The 15,782-nt window shown below is 42.7% G+C and overlaps 1 protein-coding gene across 1 annotated transcript in view; it reads left to right on the forward strand.

Annotated features, from left to right (window-relative positions):
- Positions 1–10,960, forward strand: part of SMARCA1 (SWI/SNF related, matrix associated, actin dependent regulator of chromatin, subfamily a, member 1) — a 150,078-nt gene extending 139,118 nt beyond the window's left edge. The window contains exons 23-24 of the mRNA XM_007507156.3: positions 8,608–8,718; positions 10,444–10,960. Coding sequence (XP_007507218.1) covers positions 8,608–8,718; positions 10,444–10,515 — 183 coding nt within the window. The 3' untranslated portion in view covers positions 10,516–10,960. The remainder of the gene's footprint in view (positions 1–8,607; positions 8,719–10,443) is intronic.
- The last annotated feature ends 4,822 nt before the right edge of the window (positions 10,961–15,782 follow it).

The following is a 15,782-nucleotide window of genomic DNA, read 5'->3' on the forward strand; positions in this document are numbered from 1 at the left end:
GGCTGGAGAGGTATACATGGACTGAGGAGCACAAGAGAGAAGAGAGGCAAAGGATAGAGAAAGAGAGCACACGAGAGGAGGAGGAAGATAGGTAGAAGGTGAAAGAGGGATAGGGATGAGAGGAGGAGAGAGAAAGGAGATAGAGGAGAGCAGGGGAGGAGACAGGTAGAACTGACACAGATGCAGAGAAATAGAGGTGAAAGGAGAGAAGAAACAGAGAAAGGGAGACAAAGACTGAGAATGGGGAAGAGACACAGAAAGGGCAGGGAGAGACAGAGAAGGAGAGAGGTAGAGACCAGAGAGAGGAGAGAAAGGGAGCTAGAAGATGGGTAGAGAGAGGGAGGGAGAGAAAGAGGTGATAGAGGGGGAGACAGAGACAGAGAAAAAGGGAGAGAGAGAGACAGAGAAGGGCTAGAGAAAGAAGACAAAAGAGAGAGAGAAAGGAGGTGGGAAAGAGATACAGAAAAGGGGCAGAGAGAAAGAGCACAAGAGTGTAAAGTGAGAGATGGAGAACCAGGGACAGAAACAGGGATAGGAGGAAAGAGAGATAGAGACCAAAGAGAAAGAATGGGATAGGGAGAGGAAAGAAGGTAGTGGAAGAAAATGATGAGAGAGGGAGAAAGGGAGATAGAGAGGGAAGGAGATGAGAGACAGAGGCAGAGAGAGACAGGAAAGGAAAGAGAGAAAGGTTAGAGAAAGAAAGAGTATAAGAGAGGAAGGAGAGATAGAGGAGAGGGACAGATAGGAAGAGAGAGAGGCAGAGATGAGAGAGAAGAGAGGAAGAGAGCTGGAAGAGGTGAGAAGAATGGGAGACAGAAGTAGAGAGAGATAAGAAAAGGAGGGAGACAGAGACTGACAGAGAGAGGAAAAGAGAGAAAGGGAGAAAGAGAGAGAAATAAATAGCACAAGAGAGGAGGAGAGAAAGAGAAAGGACAGAGAGGGGGTGAGAGACAAAAAAGGCAGAGAGAAAAAGCACAAGAGAAGAAGAGAAATGGGGGGACAAAATATGGAAAAAAGAGAGGTAGGGACCAGGGAGAGGAGAGAAGGAATGGAGACAGTAGTAGAAAATAGAGAAAGAGACAGGGAGAGAGAGAGAGACAGGAAGGAAAGAGAAATAGAGAAAGTACAAGAAAAAGAGAGAGAAATGAGAGTGGGGTGGAGAGAGAGAAAAGGCAGATAGAGAGAGAGGGACCAAGAGAGGAAGAAGAGTTAAAGAAATTAAGAGGGAAGAGACTGGAGAGAAAGGGAGATAGAAGAGTAGAGGAGAGAAGAGAAGGAGGGAAGTCAGAGGTAGAAGGAAGAGGAATGTAGAGAAAGAGAGAGGGATGGGGGGGGGGCGAGAAAGGGGGAGAGAGAGAGGCAGACAGAGCCACAGAGGCTAAGTCTTGGGGTAGACTCTACTCCTGGTTTACATGTCTTACTTTACAGATGTATGTATATATGACAGCATCCAAAACTGGAAATTAGGGTTATTAGCTCACAAATGTTGCTGTTTGGCCATGGCCCCCTTTGGGGTTTTCTGATTAAGGATATTGGAATGCTTGCTTCTCTAATTCATTTCACAGAGGAGAAAACTGAGGAAAACAGGGTGAAATGAGTTGTTCAAGGTAATGCAGCTAGTAAGTGTCTGAAGATGAATGCCAGGCCTGAAGATAGGAGATCCTGGGTTCAAATATGACCTCAGATACTTCCTAGCTGTGTGACCTTGGGCAAGTCACTTAACCTCAGTTTCCTGGCCCTTACTGTTCTTCTGCCAATGCTTAGTATTGATTCTAAGACAGAAGGAAAGGGTTTTTTTAAAGCAGTATTTGGAGATTTTCCCACCAACAAATCCAGTTCTGATCCTGCATCCTTACTCTTCCCAGCCCCACTAGCAAATAAAATCCAAAGTCTTTTGCCTGACATTCAAGCACTTCTGTTTCTGACTCCAGCCTAGTTTTCCAGTCTCGCCTCCTGTTATTTCCCTATACCTACTCTGCGCTAATGTTAAACTTCATTATTTTTCTACTAACCTGCCTCATCCTTTCCTACCTCCATGTCTTTGTCTGCTGTTTGGGGGCATTCTTTCTTTTCCCTTCATCTCTGCCTGTCAAACCTGGGCTCATCCTTTTTAAGGCCCAGCTCAGAAGCCTTTATGGTCTCAATTCCATCCATCATGTTGGACCACCTAGTAATAACACCTGGCATGTTGAATCCCAAATCATATTCTTTTTGATACTGAACCACAAGGTGTAGCCTCGGATATCTGATGGATAGATCACTGGATAAACCCCAGGAGCCCATGGGTGTGCTGTGATGGCAACAGAGATGGCTGAGCTCCCCTAGAACCAGAGTGATCAGGAAAGAAGCCTCACAATGGTCAGATGATTTTGAAAAAGAAGCTTCTTGCCATGGCTTTGGCCTCCTCCATGACAGAGGAAGTTGGGGACCCAAAGAAAAGCCAGCAGGATGCTCATGAATGGATTGCCAAGGAGAGGCTACTTTGGCAGCTAATTCCAGAGAAGAAAAGAAATGCAAAGATGGTGACAGGGAAATGGCAAGTGAATGGGCTCAGGTCTTAAAGAAGATGCTGAAGCTGAAGAAATCACCGGAGAAAGAAGGGATCAACTGCCTCCTTGGAAGCAATTTTTAGAAGAGAAAGAAGGAACAAAAGGCACCAGAAGCTCCAGTCTGTTACCGAAGAAGAGGAGGAGCCTTTTTCTGAGGCTGACTCAGTGATCCAGACTCGGCTGAAGAACTTGGGAAGAGAACAAGGAGGGAAGGAAAGGGGAAATCTTTAAAGAAGAAAGGAAGAAGCAGCTCAGATGGAAAGACACTCCATCCCCAGCTGTGGGCATTTATTGGAACTGGCTGCCTCATCCCTTCTCTTCCTCTTGGCTTCCTCAGATCTTTCCTTCTATAGATCTTTCTGGGGTTCCCCAATTGCTTATGTCTTCCCTCCCAGATTCTCTCCCATCTACACTGCACACATTTGGGAGCTGTGTAGTTGTTGTCATGTTGTCTTCTTCCTCTCTTGGGCCTTCTCTTTGTAAACTCAGGGCTTAGTGGAGTTCCTGGCACATAGTAGGCATTTGATGATTGTTGACTGACTGATAGACCAGTCTGTGTAAGGCATCAGGCTAGAGAGCTGTTCCTTCCCTGCTTGGACCTTCTCTCAAACCAGGTATAATGCCAACTCATTCCTTATGGGATTTAGCTTTTTTGCTTTGGACTTCATGGTTATCTGTTGTGTTGTTAATATTGTTGTTGCTGTTGTTTTGTTTTTGCTTTCTCTTTCCCTCCTTCTTCCCCCCTCTCTCCCATCTTCTCTCCTCTCTCCCACCCCTGCTCTCCTTCCCCCTCTTTCCACTTTTCCTCCCCCTCTCTCTTTCTCTCCCCTTTCCCTCTCCATCTCTCTCTTTCCCTCTCCCCTCTTTCTCCCCCTCTCCTCCCTGTGTTTGTCTCCCCCTCCTCTCTTTTTCTCTCTCGTACTCTCTTTTCCTCTGCCAATCTTCCCATTTCCCCATCTCTCCCATTAGATCATAAGCTTCCTCAGAACAGGCATCTACCTTGCATAGTTGATTACACGTCATACATTATTATCCAATTTATGTTGAGAAAACCAGCAAAGTTTGGGACAGATCATGACTCTGTGGTGGCCTAATAGGTTTCCCTTGGCCCAGTAGTAAGTAACAAGATCTAACCAGGAAGGTTTCTGCCCTCCACAGATTCTTTTTTTGTGGGTCTCCACCTTATTCTGAAGACTTCCTTTTAGCCTTGGTCAGGCTGCTCTTCCTCATTCCTCCTAGCCACTGAGCATCCGAAAAGACTCCATTGAGGAGGCAGAAAGCGGAAGCTGAACCCAGAATAGCCCTGGTCTCTCCCACTTAGCTGAGAGCGAGCAAGGCCTTTGCATCTTCTATTGTTCTGCTCAGTCACCAAGGAACCCCTATTCTAGACATATGATTACCTGGACGTTTGGCACGGTGACCAGGTCCTTGACGTGCCCTTCTCCTGTGGACTCCTGACCCTTCAAACTCTTAGAATTAATATAGGATTGAAGGAGAAGAAAGGAGGCAAAGGTTAGACTGGATGGCCCCAGTGGCAGGCCATTTTCTGTACATCCTGTGCCCTGCTAGATGGCGGTGGGAAGATAAGCCTCCCAGTGCTCTTGGCCCTTCCTGTACTATCCTCCTTAGCAATGTTGACTATAGATAGGAGCTAAGATGGAAACAGCATAGGAGAGAACTTGCAATGGATTTTGCAAAACGTCTTCTCAAGGCCGATAATGGCCATCTTGAACTTGGATAGCAGACTGAGTTTGCCACAAGCTCTGCTGAATTTTCAGCTTTTCGCTGCAGAACTGGGATGCCAGACGTCTAAATTTAGTGCTTCCTTTTGAATTGGCCCCTCTTCCAGGAATCCTTGTGGAATAGTAATGCTCTCCCTGTTTGGCATTTGGCAATTTTCTTCTCCTTCATGGTAGTGGAAGGAGCATCCGCTGTCTAAGAGTCAGAAGACTGGGGCCCAAAGCCTGGCTAGACTATCATGATACCACTGCCATGGCTGAGAAAGCTAAGGGATCTGAGAAGGGGGAGTCTTATTTTCCTCACCTGTAAAATGGGAATAATGGCAAACACAAAAGTGCTGCGGAAAGGGGAAACACTGCAGCTGGTATTCCATATTGTTCTTCCCTGCAACTAAAGGCCCTGATTTTTGTCCCTTTGGGCAAGGCCTTGCAGTTGGTTTCGAGGAGGGGCAATTGAGCTATGGAATGGTAGACTTGGTGGAAGCTACACAATCTTTTAATCCAACCCATTCGGAGAAGAGAATAAGGGAAAAGGTCCAAAAGGGGTGAGCTTATAGGGAGCAAAAGCGTTCTCACAACAGATAGTTTTCACGTTTGTTTCTATGCACCCTTTAAAAAAAGATGGACTTACTGTCATGCTAATACTTCCTCTTTTAAAAGAAAAGCTAGAGGAGCAGGTAGGGAGCTCAGTGGATTGAGAGCCAGACCTAGAGATGGAGGTAAGGCATTCAGAGCTGGCCTCAGACACTTCCCATGTGGGTGACCCTGGGTAAGTCACGTAACCCTCATTGCCTAGCCCTTCCTTTAAGCTCTTCTGCCTTGGAACCGATATACAGTATTGACTCTAAGGTAAGGTCTGTAAAAAAAGATCAATGTATAAGGCAGGGTTCTGTTTATAGAGTCATCTGTTTAGTTTGAGGCTGGCTCTCTTAAGAGTGGGGATCAATATTGGGGTGGGCACCATTAGAGAAAGTGACATTACCTGTAATTGAAGGTCTATGAAAGCCACCTCCATGCGCATCCAGCCCCACTCCCATTCCTCTGGTCATTTTTCTGTGCCTCGAATCATTAGTGACAAATCAGAAAGACCCAAAGCTTCGAATCCACCGTGCATTCTATTTATAGACCCTCCAAGATGCTTCACTGCCACATATCCTACTTTCTCTAAAAGTATCCATTCTCTCGGAATCATCCATTTGACTCATGAATATGTATGTGTCACAGAGCCTTTTCGGAAGGTCTCTGCTAGTACAGTAGCATCTATTACTTAGTGGAAATAAGAATTCTCATCAGCCACTCAAAAATAAGCAGATAAATTAAAGAGCATTGTGTATTCAATTAATCTATTATAAAATGGGCCAAGTTGAGAGCAGACAAGGAGAGGTTATTTTTTAAAAACAAGGTCATGGACCCCAGGTTAAGGACTTAGCTTGGGACTTAACCATTTTGTTGCATGCCACTTTATTTTTTGTTTTAGAAGAGTAATAATAGGGACAGCTAGGTGATTCGATGGATAGAGCACCAGGCCTGGAAACAGGAGGTCCTGGATTCAAATTTGACCCCAGACACTTCCTAACTGTGTAACCATGGGCAAGTAACATAAACCCATTTGCCTAGCCCTTCCCCTTCTGTATTTTGTCTATTCTCTCCCTTCCATTTATTATGTTTCATTTTATTTGATTTGTTCTTGTGGTATCGCCTGATCTGGACTCCATTATCAGGTGTGTTACCCTCCCTCCCGGGTTTACTAATTTGATGATTTACCAAGACAGAAAGTAAGGTTTTTCTTTTAGAGAGAGATAATACCCTTAAAAAACAAACTCAAATGCTATGGCTTTTTTAAACCTGTTACCTTCCATCTTAGAATCAATACTGTGTATTGGTTCCAAGGCAGAAGAGTGGGAAGTGTCTGAGGCCAGATTGGAATGTAGGACGTCCCATCTCTAGGCCTGACTTTCAGTTTACTGAGTTACCTAGATGCCCCCAAATGCTATTTCTTAATGGTTTACCTTCTTTCTCTCTTTTTATCTATTGCATTTCCTATCCATCCTTGAAAGTGTCAACTCAATTGCTTTCTCTTCCCTAATTTTGTCATTAAACAGCTTCCTCTTTCCAACCTCACATAGCATCTTGGTAACTTTCGAAAGCATTTATCATGTGGTGTTATGGAGAATAATGGCCTCTGTTGGTGTTTTAAGCCCCTGTTAGGGCAGGAGTTCCCCAAGGTCCAGGATGATGAAAGATTAATGGCTTGACCCGAATCCCATTCCTAGTACCCATCTGTGCCTTTTTCATCGTCACCTAAGCTCCCTAGGCCACGTTTTCCTTCTTCTTTTAGGAAGGGTGATCCCTGCCTTACCTTTTGGTCCTAGACCCTGCAAGCTAGACTTGGTATTTCGCTCCGTTCCTAGTATTATGGCACATGAGAGCCACTTGCATAAATGTTTGTTAAATAAATACTTGGCAGAATGGACCATTCCTTGGGGCCCTAAGACAAATGAAGCAGACGGGGCTAACCGCACATGCTATTTCCCAGGCTGATGAAGAGTGTGTAAGCTTGCTGTCCATTTGTAAAAACCCATTTGGTAAACCTTTGTTGCTGATATTCTTGGTATATTCTCCTGCCTGCAAGGTTAACCCCCAGAATCCTTTAGAGCCCATCTTGTTCTACTGAGACCTGAAAAATAACGATATTATAATGATAAAAAGCTAGCATTTAGAGAATGTTTTATGGTTTGCAGTAATCTTAATCCAGGGAGGTAGGTGCTATTATTATTACCCCCATTTTGCAGATATGGAAACTGAGGCCAGCTGTGGGTAAGTGACTAGGCCAATGTCATAATAAGCTAGCAAGGCTCTGAGGTGAGATTTGAACCAAGGTCTTCCTGACTTCAGGTTCAGTGTTCTATCCACTGAGCCATTTGGCTGCCTGCATGACAAGTGGTCATACAACCTTTGCTTGAAAACCTCCCATAAGGGGGAGCCAAATGTTCCCAGAGTTTCCCATTCAGTTCTTCTACAGCTATCATCATAAGGAAGTTTTCCCAAACATTGGGTCTAAATTGTCCTCCTTGGAGCTCCCAGCCCCAGGTCTTGATTTGAGCCCCCACACCAAGCTCAGCCTCCCTTGGACATGACAGCCTTTCTGATTCCTGGCCCCAGTTGTCATGTCCTCCCCGAGGCTTCCCTTCTCTAGGCTAAACATCTTTCAATCTTTTCCACCTCTCCTCTCCTCATATGACATCACCGCCATTTTGGCTGTCCTCGTCTGGATACATTCTGTCTTATTGCTGTCTTTTCTAAATCGTAATGTCTAGAACTGAACACAATACCCACCAGTTGTGGTCTGCCTGGGGCAGAGGATAATGGGACAGGCACCTCCTTCATCCTAGACACTGGGGCTCTCTCTTGAAAAAATTTTAGGGATCTCTTGTTTTTACATCACCGTCATCTGCAAACATCTCATTCCTCTTCCCCTCCACAGAAACCCATTGTGGAAAGGAGTAAAAGAGAAGGTGGAAAGAAACTGGTTCAGGAAAAGGAAGGAATAAATCTACTAGGTCTGATAGTACCTGCATGTTTGACACCCTCATTTGCCTCTTGAAGTACAGCCCAAGATCGTGGTAGATTTTTCTGCTGCTTGTAGGCCACTAAGAATCCCAGCTTATTTTCACGGGAAATTTTCTAGCCACACCTCTTCCATCTTGCACCTCTGACATTGATTGTTTTGAGCCCAAGTGTAAGACTTGACATTTATTCCTATTCTGTTTCATCTTATTTGGTTTGACTTTGTGGGTAGCCTGTCAACCTCTTTTATGATCCTGAAGGAACTATCTGGTACATTAGCCATCCCCCCCAGCCTAGTGTCTTTTATTAATTTGATGAGCAGGTCATTTATGCCTTTGTATGCACCTCTGATAGAGATATCCTAGTGTAGGGCCATGTGCAGATCCCTGAAGTACCCTTACTGGAGGGATCCTTCCAGGTTGACATTGAATAATTGTGCCCATTAATACTTTGGGATCCCGTCTCTGATTATAAGTGTAAAAACAAGGCAGTAGGACATAGTGGTAAGAACACTGGATTTTTGAGTCAGAGGACTTGAGTTCAAATCCTAATTCCTGATTTGATTTCTTGCAAGTGATTTCATCTCTTTTAGCCTCAGTTTCACCCTTTGCAAAATGAAAGGATTGGACTACATGGCCTCTAAGATCTCTTCTAGCTCAAAATGTAGGCATCTATAATCCTATAACCATAAACCAGAGATATTTCCCTACTTGTGACTAAGACTATGTTTTAAAATGATTTGTTTTAATTAGGAATTTCAGCGACGCTGTAATACTCTCATATCTTTGATTGAAAAAGAAAACATGGAAATCGAGGAAAAAGAAAGAGCAGAAAAGAAGAAACGTGGAACAAAAGCTCCAATTGTAAGTTTTTTCGTATTATGGAGATTTAAAAAACTATTTTAATATTAGTATTTAAATATTTTATATTTAGTTTTGAGTCATTTTAGATTCTTAATCTTTCCTTGTGGAAAACGAGAATAAAACAAGTTTAAAGTGATGCTTATCATTATTTGCTTATAGATTTTAATGAAATGTATTTATTGATAAGAGTCACATGCTATAACCATATAATTACCAGTTGTTTCCAGTAATGGGACTCAGTGATTAATAAATCTTCCAGGGGCAGCTGGGTGGCAATAGATAGAGAGCCAGACCCAGAGTTAGGAGGTCCTAGGTTCAGATGTGGCCTCAGACACTTCCTAGCTGTGTGACCCTGGGCAAGTCACTTAACCTCCATTGCCTAGCCCTTACCACTCTTCTGCCTGGGAACTACTACATAGTATTGATTCTAAAAGGTAAAGATTTTTTAAAATCCCAGTGAATTTAGTATCATCAGAGGATCTGAGTTTGAATTATGACTTTGTTCCTTATTCCTTGTTTGACCCTTGGCCTCAATTTGTATTGATTCTAAGACACAAGGTAGGGGTTTAAAAAAATCTCCCTAGTAGAAATGCAGAAGGAAAACAACCGCTTGATCACATGGGTCGAGGGAATATGATTGGGGATGTAGACTCTCACCCTGGAACAATTATCAATAATATGGAAATAGATTTTGATCAACGACCTGTGTCAAACCCAGTGGAATTGTGCATCAGCTATGGGAGGGGATTGGAGGGAGGAGGGGAGGGAAAGAACGTGAATCACGTAAGCATGGAAAATTTTTCTAAATTAAATAAATAAATAAAATAATTTAAAAAATTCTTCCCAAAGATTCCCATTTAACTGTAACTAATCCAGTCTCTTGAGAGGCAACCTTGCAGAGCAGAAAGGACAGTGGAACTGGAGACAGGTTCTGTGTTCAGATTTCCTCTCTGTCACTACCAATGGGACCACAGGCAAATTATTTCGCTACTCTGCCCCCTTCTATTTGTACAAGACAGCTTTTGAGCTTCATGACTTCTAACACCGGCCTATGTTCCTGTAGGTATAATCCCTCGGAATAAGGCTAGAACTACGTTCATGGAGCTAAATGGATCGAACTACCGCTTGAGTTGCCCCACAATTCACTTAGCCTGCCTTGTCTGCCGTTTCAGCATAAATCAGAACCTCCAACAGTCCGTGAACCTTTATTTAGTCATTAGTTAATTCTTTATGGAACCAACTTTCTCCGGGTTCTGAGTCAGACTCTTGACTTTGTGTAGACAGTCTGAAACATTTTAATAAATCAGATTACCTGAGAGAACTTGGGGGAAATTGTCTGCAAATCCACCCTCTGAGTTGTAAAAGCACATTCTTCTAAATTAAATTTTGCTCAAGAAATGTACCTAATGAAAATAAAGTAGTTCTTAAAGAGGAAAGTACATTTATCGGGCCATGTGGAGGTGGATGAAGAGTGACTATTATTTCAAGGTTATTCTGTGGGTTTTTTCTTGTAAAAAACTTTTGGGGAGGTTCTCTGCTATGGGCTGTCCATCTTCTTGGACAACATAGAACAGGAACCGTAGCAATTTCTAACCTCCGAATTGAATGGTCATGTTTTTGAGATTGAAAAAAATATCCCCATTGTCTGCTTACCATCACGGGTGCAGCATTTTCAATTTGTGCATATCGTATCGTAATAGAACACTGAATCTGTTCCTCTTTTAGACCCAGAAGAGAAAGGCGGAACCCACTATGGAGAGCTCTGGAAAGAAGGATTCCAAGAAGGTGAAATCGTAAAGTGCAGAAATAGTATTAATTGAGAAAAGTGTACTCTCCCTTCCCCGACACCCCACCTCCATCCCCTTTCTGGTCAAATATTAATTGCTAGTTTCTATTGTATTCCCAATGACTAATTAAAAAAGTCTCTGGCTAGTTCTAATTTTTTGCATATTTTATATCTCGTAATGATGCTTTTTACCTGAAATGTGTAGCACTCAACTTTATTCATTCCAAAAATTTCGTGTCCTGTAACTTGTGAATCTCATGCCTCCCCACAGAATAACCTTCCTCCTCGTTCTTGTTCTATCGAAGCTCGTGCTGAGGTTATAGCTTTTCTATGTTTTGTACGCTGCCACTGCTTTGAAAAAGAGCCTAGATTCTATAGTTGTATCTTTGTTCTTTCATACTTTAAATTTATATGGCTGCGGAAAAAGGGAATTAAAATGATTTGAGGAGAAATAGACTTCTGCCTTCTTTGTTGCTTTCTTTTCTATGGAATATGAGTTGCAGACTATGATTAGCATAATAATTGTTTCTTTGAGGTCATCTAAATATTTTTTTTCCTGCTGGAATAAAGGGTGAGAAAAGAAAAAAATATTATAAAGCTAATATTTGATACCGTGTTTGCTGTCAGTACACATTACATTTAAATTATTCTCTAAAATATTCAGGTGGGAAAACATAATAAAGAAGTATCTATGAGAAATTTAATTATTCTTGTTTTTTTGGTGAAACAGCATAGCAATAATATTTGCAGAGTTGCATTCTTCACTACTAACTACTTTATTTGGCAATACGTTAACTCTTCTCTGGCTGACTTCTGTGCGTTCTGGTATAAAACCAGAACTGAAAAATCCTACGAGCTCCATCGGTCAACAGGGATGTATCAGATGCCTTCTTTGTGCCAAGTAGTGTGCTATCAAGATCTGATATGAAACAAATATAGGACCCAAGGAACCAGGTGGAAAAACGTTGAGGCAGGGACCAGTTGCCAAGACAGAGGTGGGTTTAGAAGAGAGAAGTCAGTTTTGCTCTACTAAGATCCAAGTCAGGTGGCCAGTGTCAGGAGCACCAGAGGTTGTTGGGTAGGGGCAGGGGAAAGACCCTGATTTAGCATACTTGCAGCAGGGAACCAAGTGTATCGAGTTGCTTGGTTTAACCACAGGATGCTTGTCACCTGTCAGGGTTTCTTCCCAAGTCCATCTCCTGGGACTTGATTTTAGAGGGTTACTGCCATGGGCAGCAACTGCTCTTTTCAAGGGCGCCTGATTCCCAGAATCTGTTTAAGCACCCATAGCTCCTCCATATCATCAGGTGCAAGAGATTTCATTAGGTTGATTGGGAGCTCAAGACAGAATTGGGTAGAGATTCAGCTCCCCTTGTGTCAGGAGTAGCTTTTGGGAGGACAAGCCAAGACATGGCCAACATGGCCAATGGTCATCAAGCCATTGGCAGGACTGAAAGTAATGGCATCAGACTGATCTGTTTGCCAAATCAGCTGGGCATTATGAAGTACACAAGTGACCGGGGAGTGCAAACCTGACTTCCTCCTGAGAATGGCATCGCATGGAAATGAGCAGTGTTTTGTTCACCACCATGTTTTGCAGGTTTTAATGGAATTTAAACCTGTCACTGAACCAGAGTCCTTGCATACTTCCTTTTTCTATATTCCATATTTACTGAGTACTTTTTTTAAACCCTTGCCTGTCTTAGCATCAATACTGTGTATGGGTTCCAAGGCAGAAGAGTGGCAAGGGCTAGGCAATGAGGGTCAAGTGACTTGCCCAGGGTCACACAGCTAGGAAGTGTCTGAGGCCACATTGGAACCCAGGACCTCCCATCTCTCGGCCTGGTTCTCAATCCACTGAGCTACCCAGCTGCCCCCTTTACTAAGTATTTTTGAGCCATCTAATATTGTGCCAGTTTTAAGAGAATTGACAATAGCTGTGGATTAGCCTGCCCCACCCTGAAGAGAACCTTTTTCATTTTTGTAGAAGCACACAGTATGAAATTGCTGATATTTTGTTGTTTCACCCCCAAATCTAGATTTAAGTGCTATTTTTATATTTATTTTTAATAACAAATTTCCACATAAATTTTCTGAAGTTGTATGATCCATATTGTCTCCCTCTCCAGTTGTGGAGCTTACAAGCAATTCAATGCTATTTTTATCTTGTAAGGTTTTGAAAGAAAGAAACAAACTACATGCAAACAAGGTGTATTCCCACTTTTTCTTTATGAGGAGGAGGCCTTCAGCAGAGGTAAGGTTGGGGTGGAAAGAGAGGGTGAGACATTGTAGAGTTTACCAAGACGTAGCCAGTGAGCATCTTTCCATCACGGTTGGGGGGATTATGGAGATGGTGATCTTGGATCCTTGTTTGGAGAATTGGCCCCTTCAGTCTCTTAAGAAAACTGAAGACGTGCTTTGACAGATGCTCTGCATGGAAAGGGTTCAAGAGTCTGTCCTAGGGAGGAAGCCCGTAAGCCTTTCCAAATATCAGACCAAATGATGAATTCCCCAGGCTGGCTCTTAGGTGTTGTTAGCATTTTATTTTATTTTGTGTAAACATTTGCAAGCTAATCTCAGGAAAAGAGAGAGGAGAAACTCTGTGTGCCTTCTTTCTTTGAGTTCTTCTAAAATGTATTTTGAAGTTCAATCCCCCCCCCTTAAAAACACCATTTCTTTCCCAGAACAAGAAATTTCTCCTGTGAATTAACAGCTTATTTGGTGGAGGATTAAGGCTACAGAACAGCATAAGTGACACCCAAGGAGAAAATTCACTTCCTTCTCTTTGAAATGGAGGGCTGATGGCAAAGTGGAAACACACTGAAATAGATCTGCTGGTCCAAGATGGAAGGAAGTGACCCCAGTGTGACCGAAATGTTGGGGAATGGTTGGATTCCCAGCATGGCTTTGGCCCAATGTCTCTGTGTGTGCACATCTATACATATGCAATAGACATATATGTATAGATAGATAGTCTTGCTGTAGGGATATACAAAAGCTTATTATCCAAATATGAGAATAGGGTTAATAAGTGAATCAAGGGCTACAGAACAAATGGAAAACAGAAATACACTATAATTTACCCATTGATGTGTCAATTCAGGGGCAGCTAGGTAGTGCCAGGCCTAGAGTTGGAAGGACCTGGGTTCAAATCTGGACTAGGAAAATTCCTAGCTGTGTGACCCTGGGCAAGTCACTTCACCTCAGTGGCCTAGCTCTTGCCCTTCTGTCTTAGAGTTATTACTAAGATAGAAAGTAAAGGTTCTTAAAAAAAGTCAGTTTTGAAAAAGGCAGAGATCTCAGATATCTCTGGCCAAAATTTTCTTCCTATAACCTGCAGCAAATGTAAAGCATCCATGCTCAAAAAAGGGCATGCTTCACGTGTATCCACAGCCTTTGAAAAACTGTGTACCTGGAGCAAAGTAGTCCCTCCAGAGCATTATGTACCCCTTGGCCAACTGAGTCCATGTAAATGGTGATTAAAGATACCACTTTAGAACTAATGAAGGAATGAGAGCAATACCATTGTATATAACTTGTATATGTAATATATATATATATATGTATATATATATATATATATGTCATTCTCATTTTGTGCATATATGTATTTGGGGATGGGTCTTCCTGATCTCAAATCCTGTCTTAGTTACTAGGTGTTTGACCCTGCTTAGGTTACTTAACCTCTCTGGGACTCTGATTCCCCATCTGTCAAATGGGAAGGTAAGACTCAGTGGTCTCTATGATCCTTTCTAGTTTTAAATCTATGTCCCTGTGATCCTATATGTAAACAGTGGTCATATTTATTTGTGGAAACCTTCATCACTGCAGGGTCCTCCTAGGTTAGTATTTAAACAACACAGGAAGTGGGCAGAATTAATGGGTTCATCAGACTGGAAGTGCAATTATTATTTCATCAAATTAATTTAATTTCCCTTTTGAAAACCTAAAAGTGATATTTTAGAGGCCTCCTAGTATATACTCTACATCAGCATTGGTGAAAGGTGTTCAAGTTCAAGTGCCCAGAGGGCACATTCAAGCTCCTTGTGACTCTCCTGCCCACAACTGCTATTACCCCAGAGAGCAGAAGGAGGAAGTGCTTGCTTTGGAAGGCTGGACAGAGGGGCAGGCCATGCAAAAATGTCCTTGGGTGCTGGGAAAAGGGGAATGGAGCAGCTCCCCTGTGCTGGAGGCGGCACTTGTGCCAATACTTCACCAATGCTGCTCTAGACAGTTTGCTGCCTTTTGACATTTGACTACCCTTCACACACTCTTACAGTCCCCTGCCTTTGCACTCTCACTGGGTCCTAAGCTTGGAATGTTTTCCTTCATCACTTCCTTCTCCTGGTTTGGAGGTTTATTTAAGACTGAATTCAAATCTCACCTTTTAGGAGGCTTTTCCTAGTCTTCTCCAGCTGCTAGTCCCTTCACTTCTCACATGACCTTCCATCTATCTACTCTGAATATATCTTGGATGTCCCTAGTTGTTTACATAGATCAGAACACAAACTCTTCAAGGGCAAGGCAATGTTTGTATTTTTGTTCATCTGTATTTCTGTCATTTAACACAGTGGGCCTTTAAATCAACTCACCCCACCCTTTCCAAACAGTAAGCAAAAATGACTTGGTTCTAAGCTTTAGAACTAGATGGGACTTGAGACCTTCTTTGTGTCTTGGTCCCCTTTGGAAGCCTGGTGAAGCTTATGGGTTATGTTTTTCAATGCCTAAAATCAAAGGATTATGAAAGACATTATTTACGGACATATTTACCAAAATACTAAAAAGATATTTCTAGATTCCTAGATAAAGGATTCCTGCTCTAATCTGACCTCTGTATGTGTAAGAAGAGAAGTAGCTCCAAAGAGGGTCAGTCAAGCATTTAATGAACAACTGTGGGCCAGGCACTGTGTTAAATGCTGGAGATACAAAAAGGGCAAAAGACAGACTTTGCCCTTGAGGAGCTTACATTCTAAGTGGGGAGACAACAAGGAAACACATTTATACCACCAGGCTATACACAGGTTACATGGGAAATAATTGCCCAGGGAGGGCTCTAAAATGAAGAGGGATTGGGAAAGTGATCTGCCTAAGGTCATATAGGTAGGAAGTAGCAGAGCTTCTTCTTGAAACTGAACTCTCCTGACTTATGCAGTTTCCTTTCTGCTACAGTACATTGCTTCTTGTGTGCCATGCGGAAGACTAATTATCCAAGAAGCCTTTGACCCAAAAGAAGCTCGCTGGAATGCAGAGGACCAGACACTGGTTTTTACAGGTGAAG

The sequence above is a fragment of the Monodelphis domestica genome, chromosome X (assembly GCF_027887165.1).
Source record: "Monodelphis domestica isolate mMonDom1 chromosome X, mMonDom1.pri, whole genome shotgun sequence".
NCBI lineage: Eukaryota > Metazoa > Chordata > Mammalia > Didelphimorphia > Didelphidae > Monodelphis > Monodelphis domestica.